Below are 6,224 nucleotides of genomic sequence, written 5' to 3'. Positions count from 1 at the left end.
CAAGGGGTTCGTCAAGGAGACCTCCGTCCGCGGCGCTGCCGGCGACATGTCCCCGACACACGTCCACGACACGTCCGAGACGTGTCGTCCGGTAGGAGAACTCCATCCGCGGCGCTGCCGGCGACGGGCTCGTCATCGCGCACGGGGCGGACCCAGACGTGGTCGGCAACACCGTGGCCGATTGCGGGGGCAGCGGCGTCCGCGTGCGCGCCGGCGGCAAGGGCCGGCTGCAAAACAACGTGGTGAGCGGGCACGGCGGCGCGGGCGTGGCGGTGGGCGCCGCGTCGGAGCCGGACCTGCGCGGCAACAGGCTCAAGGCGAGCCGGCACGGGCTGCTCGTCGAGGAGGGCGGCGGCGGCCACTTCTCGGCCAACACCATCGAGGCGAACGGCCGCGGCGTGCGGCCGTGAAGAGACGCCGCTCTCACACCTGCGGCGCGTGAACAGGCGAACGGCTGCGGCGTGCGGCTGCTCGCCGGCGCGACCGCGCAGCTCCGCGCCAACCACATCGCGGGCAACGCCGGCGCGGGCGTGGAGGTGAGCGGCGCGGGAGGGCCGTGCCTCCTCGTCGAGAACGAGATCCACGCCAACGGAGGCGCGGGCGTGGCGGTCGGCGACGGCGCCCACCCGCTGCTCGAGAAGAATGGGATCCGCGACAACCGGAGCGGAGGCGTGCACCTCGCGGCCGGCGCGAGGGGGAAGCTGCTGCGCAACGTGATCGAGCGGAACGCGGGGCGCGGACTGCGGGTGGAGGCGGGCGCGGCGCCCGTGCTCGGAGAGAACTTTGTGCAGAGCAATGAGGAGGACGGCGACGAGGCGGCGGCGGCCGGAGCGGCGGTGCCACGCGCCGAGGAGGGGGACGACGTGATCGGGGAGGAGTCGTAGAGAGAGAAAGTGTGTTTCAGGACCAGCAACGCGCATGGTTGGTTTGTAAAACGGCCATCAGTGGGGGGGGTTTCCGATTCCGTACTGTATGCGATCCGCTCGCAAGCCGCAGAGGAGACGCTCCGAGACCGAGTGCTCACAACGAGGGACCGATTCCGTGAACGGTGAAGGCGAGAAAACTCTCTCCGAAGGCGTCAAATGATAGCCAATCCTCATGTGTGGACCAAGATCATACGCGGCGGCGCCAAGCGCCGCGCCGCGCGCGACAGCACTCTATATGACAGACGTTGTTGTCCTATGCGCAGCATCAGCAGCTCGGTGGTTTGTGGAGCTCCCGCAGCTTGACACTTGGTTTAAAGTCTGCTCGGGACCTGTATATCACGGTCTAAGCACGCCCGATGATCGATGCGTGGGTCGCCATGGCACTCCCAGCACGCGCACACATCGCCCGGCCTCGGCCGGTGCGGCTGGGGGCCACCACAAAGCTCCGGGGTGGGGTGGGCTCTCTTCACATGCGAAAAAGGCACGCATTTGTGCCCTGCCAAGCTCCTTTGCCACAGCACAGCTGTCGCGCGGCCCACCAAGGCGGGGTTGTCGCACAGCCGAGGTACGGCTGCCTCGTTCGTCCCTCACACCCGGCCTGAGAGCGCTGGCACCGCCTCCGAAGCCGTCCACGGCGAACGGCAGGGCCTCTGCGGTGCAGCGAAGCGTGCTGAATTCAGCCGTTCGAGCATCACTGGAGTGAGGCGTTCTCTTCTTGCCGTTTATCTTCTTGGCGGCGTGCCGCGTGCATACTACGTGACGGTGTAGGCGCGTGGGCTCGCCTAAAAGGCTCGCACCTGTCGGAATTGTGGCGCGAGCTCTTCCGCCTCTGCTCCAGAGGGCACAGCGACCCAATGGATCCAGTCCAGCGATCTCAGTTCGTCTGTTGAGGGCGCTCCTCCGCTCCCACCGTTGCACTAGGTAGTGCTGCCGTGTACTGGCGCCAGCGAGCTCCATTCAGATCCCGCACGCGCGATCGGCAGTCGAGTTACAACCCGCAGCCGTGCAGTGCGTGCGCACCACGAACCGTTGTTCGGCGATCTCTCGGCTCTCGCTCCTCGACTCGCGCTCGGACGCGAGGTGCGTGCTCGCCTGCCCCCCCGGGAGGGGACACGGCCTTTTTGAGCGAGATCGGGGAAATCACCCTCATCGCCCACCACTCACGCCTCCCTCCCTCTCCCGCTGCCGCCGTATCCGGTCCTAGCCTGCGATACATTGAGACCTCACGCCCCGCGACTGTCTCCCACGCTCGCAGGCGGGCCTATCCGCCGTGCCACTCCATGCGTGATCATCGCTGGGGGCAGCGGTGCTCGTGCGACTGCGGATTCGGCCTCACCTCACGCCCTCTGGCCTGCAGCTGCATGTCGCACGGCGCCGTGCTCGAGCCCCCCGGCGGATTGGGACGATCCTTGGCGGTGTGTCATTGCTGGGAGTGGCAAGCTCGGTCCGGCGCCAGTGAACACGCGTTTGGGCGACGCGAGTGCCAGAAACAGAGAGGAATCGCCCGTCTGCTTCCCTGTGTGGGACGCGGGGTATGCAGAGATTTCATGGTGAGAAAGTGCTCGGAAGAGGTCATACGGGGTGGTCCCGCACTCCTCAGGGTAGGTACTGACATCCCTGAGCGCGTGCACATGCTGAAGGGGCACACGGATTGTGTGTTCTCGGCGATGGTGAGTGCAGACGGCATGTATGTCGTGACGGCGTCGAGCGACACGACGGCGCGCGTGTGGAGCCTGGCCAGCGGGTGGTGCCTTCTCACTCTCAATGGGCATACAGGTAGTGTATGGTCGGCGACATTCGTACCGGTGGCGGAGATCTCCGCGGCGGGAGCGGGCAGTCTTCGGCGGTCGGGGCGGCGTCGACCCCCGCGCCCGCGTTTGGGCAGTCTTCGACGGTCGGGGCGGCGTCGAACCCGGCGTTCGGCCGCTCGCCGGGGTTCGGGGTCCCAGCGAGCGGCGAGGGTGCATTTGCCGCGGCGGCGCCGGCGGCGGGCTCAGCGGGTGGCAAGAGGGCCCTAGAGATGGCCCAGCAGCAGCTCGACGTGAAGTGTCGTCGCCAGGAGAAGGCCGCCGCTGCACTATAAGCGAGGATGGCTTCGCCCTGCATAACAAAATCGAGGACAACGCGTCATGGCAGTCGCTCGCACAATTCCTCCACACCAGTGATGCAGCGGAGTTTCTTAGGCAAGGGCAAGGACGTCACTCGCAGCTTCGGAGAGTACAATGCGCTGCGCCTCGCCTCGGCCTGGAAGATCCAGCATCCGCGCGCGCAAAGGCGCTACGACGTCGCCAAGAAGGACATCATCATGACCCTTCTCGACCGCAAGGGTGTGCATGCCCTCGGCACATTGCTGGGGGTCTGCCGGTGGCGACGGCGACCGCGGCAGCTGGTTTCGACTCGACACGAGGCGCCTCGGAGGCGTTCTGCTTGCACGGCACCAGCGCCCCTGTGCTACTCTCCTTGCTCAAGAACGGCCTCAACGAGCGCTACAGCGGGAGCAAAACTGGACCGCTTTTGGCGACGGCATCTACTTCTACTTCGCGGAGGACGTCGCCAAAAGTCCGACGCCGACCAGTACTCCGCGCCAGATGTCGGCTACGACAAGTCTTGCGATTTGCACCGCAGACTGTACAGCAAATCCTACCGGCACAAAGGCAGCGTCTTCTACGTCCTCGTCTGCGGCGTACTGCTGGGGTACCCTGCGCGTACATTGGAGTCCGGTAAGGGCTCTACCCACATGGCATGGAGACGGGCGAGCCCCTCTTCCCGCACACTTTCCGTGAGCTCGCCCACATCCCGAACGTGTCGCCGCCAATGCAATGAACTATCATTCCCTGATCGTTGAGCGCGACCAGGGCTTGCGCTATCGCGAGTTCATTCTCTTTCACGGGGAGTACGTCTACCCCGAGTACCTGCTAGCAGGAGCTCGGGCACAGCTTTGTCGACAAACAGCTTGAGCAAAATTTCGGCGAAGAAGCGCCACCGGCGGCACGCCGGGATGAATCCGGACCGTTCACATTGTTCGGAACCGCGACGGCGAGCCGCCGCGGGCCCACAGGAGGCTGGGAGCCGCGGCTCCGGTCCGCGCCGCCAGCGGGGCGAGAGCACCAGCCCACATTCGGCCGACATGGCAGTTGCGATGGCGCTTTCACACACACACGCGCGCGCGCCAGTCCCGTGCCAGTGTCGGCAAAAAAGAATTCACCGCGGCCGTTGACCGCATCGGAGTCAGCCCTCGCCGCCGATGCCCTCGTCCTCCCGACCCGGCTACTCCTCCTACCGCATCGCCGCGCCTGCGGTCGCCGCTCCGAAGTCGGCCCCGCCGTCTGCCGGCCCTTCAACCCTCGACACCGCCTTTCGGCTGTGGTGCCTGCACGAGGCGCTCAAGCTGCTGCACGAGCCGACCTGGTCACCGTGGGTCCTCGCCTGCGGCGTCGCGGTGGCTGCCGCCGCGGTGGCGCCTCGCCAGCCGCTCGTCGCGCTGGCGCTGACGCTCCGGCTGTGCGACACGGCAATGCTCATGCCCTTCTGCTGGGACAGCTTTTATTGGTGCTTCCAGATCGACGGCGGCCTGCTGCTGCTGCTGCTGTGCGCGGCCTCCGCCGACCGCGACGCCGTCGCCCGCTCCTGGGCCGAGATCTGCCGGCTCCAGCTCTCGCTCTTTTACGCCTCCGCCGCCTGGTGGAAGCTCAACACATCCTTCCTCGACCCGCGCACGTCGTGCGCGCCGATGTTTTTCCTCACGCTGCTGCCGACGCTCGGGTACACACCCTCGCCCGCCGTGGCCCTCGGCGTCCGCAACCTCGCCCCCGCCGCAACCATCGGAGGAGAGGCGTGTATCGGCCTCCTCCTCGCCGCCGCATCGAACCGGCTGCGGAGGCTCGGAGAGTTTTTCTTCTTTCCTGCTCCCAGGAACCTTCTCGGAACCTTCTCGGAACCTTCTCTCCTTAGGCTCGGAGTGTGCCTCGCGCTCCTGCTCCCAGGAACCTTCTCGGAACCTTCTCGGAACCTTCTCTCCTTAGGCTCGGAGTGTGCCTCGCGCTCCTGCTCCCAGGAACCTTCTCGGAACCTTCTCGGAACCTTCTCTCCTTAGGCTCGGAGTGTGCCTCGCGCTCCTGCTCCACCTCGGCATCTCGCTCACCCCCTCGCCGAACAACGCGACCCCCTTCTCCCTCGCGATGGCGGCCCGCCTGCTGGTCACGCAGGCGCCCGCGCTTCTAGGAACCTTCTAGGAACCTTCTAGGAACCGTCTAGGAACCTTCTAGGAACCTTCTAGGAACCTTCTAGGAACCTTTTAGGAACCTTCTCTCCTGGTCACGCAGGCGCCCGCGCTCACGGCGCTCCTGCGCCACGCGGCAGAGAGGAGGCGCACGGCGCTGCTGGCGGCCGCAGCCGCAGCCGCGGCGACGGGCATTCAGTGCTTGCGCGCCCTCAGCTTTGACTCGCGGGGAGGCCGGCTCGGTCAAGGGGTGGCCGACTGGTGGGTGGCAGCGTTTGGTGGCCCTCGCCACCGTCGGAGTGCTCCCAGGAACCTTCCCGGAACCGTCTAGGACCCTCTAGGAGCCCTCTCTCCTTAGGTGCCCTCGCCACACTTGGAGTGCGCGCGATCGCACTCGCCGAGGCGGGCGGCGGCGGCGGCGGCGGCGGCGGTTGCGGCGGCGTGAGAGCTGCGGGCGATGGCGGCGGCGGCGGCGGCGGCGGCGGCGGCGGTGGCGGCGAGGGCGGCCCTATGCCTCCACCCTTGCACGGTCGGCTTCGGAGCGGACTGGTGGCGCTCGCAGCGCTGTACGCTTTCGTGCTGCCTGCCCTCGGGCTGCAGGACCAGGGGGCGCCCAACATGTACTCCAACCTCCAGATGCACGGCCGCGGGAACCATCTCGTGGCGCCGACCGACGTGATCGGCAGCTTGCCCCTCCTCGCGCCGCTCTTCGAGACGGCCCGCGTCGAGGCGAGCAGCAGCGAGCACATCAACGGCGTGTGCCCCGGCGACGCCACGCCGGCCGAGCGGGCCTGTTCGTTTTGGGGGAGCGGGTGAGTCGGTGTGTAGGCATCTACCCCGGCGAGATCACGCACCTGATGGCGCCGCACGAGGTAGCGTTGCTCCGCTCGGTCGGCCACACCGGCCGCATGTTCAACCCGATGAAGAACCGGATCCTCGGCACGGAGGGCGAAGCGCCCTTCTCGCGGTGCAGCCCCCCGCACCGCCTCCCCTCAGTCCTCCTCCCCCTCCTGCACCGCACTGCCCCTCCCTCCCCTCCTCTCACAAAGACCCACCCCGCAAGGTACCCCCCCCCCCCC

General features: G+C 67.2%; 2 protein-coding genes across 2 annotated transcripts in view; both read left to right on the top strand.

Annotated features, from left to right (window-relative positions):
• The window catches only part of EMIHUDRAFT_454977 (hypothetical protein), a gene marked incomplete at its 5' end in the record, with an annotated part of 2,968 nt that extends 2,037 nt beyond the window's left edge, over positions 1-931 (top strand). The window contains 2 exons of the mRNA XM_005789353.1: positions 96-398; positions 447-931. Of these exons, the coding sequence (XP_005789410.1) occupies positions 96-398; positions 447-884 (741 nt within the window). The 3' untranslated portion in view covers positions 885-931. The remainder of the gene's footprint in view (positions 1-95; positions 399-446) is intronic.
• Positions 932-4,154: 3,223 nt separating this feature from the next.
• On the top strand, positions 4,155-5,961 carry EMIHUDRAFT_467105 (hypothetical protein; the record flags this gene model as incomplete). Its single annotated transcript, XM_005789352.1, has 4 exons — positions 4,155-4,805; positions 5,020-5,131; positions 5,249-5,423; positions 5,504-5,961. Exons 1-4 carry the CDS (start codon positions 4,171-4,173, stop codon positions 5,959-5,961), a joined length of 1,380 nt encoding a protein of 459 aa, XP_005789409.1. The 5' UTR covers positions 4,155-4,170.
• Between the last annotated feature and the right edge of the window lie 263 nt (positions 5,962-6,224).

The sequence above is a fragment of the Emiliania huxleyi genome, assembly GCF_000372725.1.
Source record: "Emiliania huxleyi CCMP1516 chromosome Unknown EMIHUscaffold_129, whole genome shotgun sequence".
Classification (NCBI taxonomy): Eukaryota; Haptophyta; order Isochrysidales; family Noelaerhabdaceae; genus Emiliania; species Emiliania huxleyi.
The sequence above is the reverse complement of the archived record's forward strand: the minus strand, read 5'-3'. Positions and strand labels throughout refer to the sequence as shown.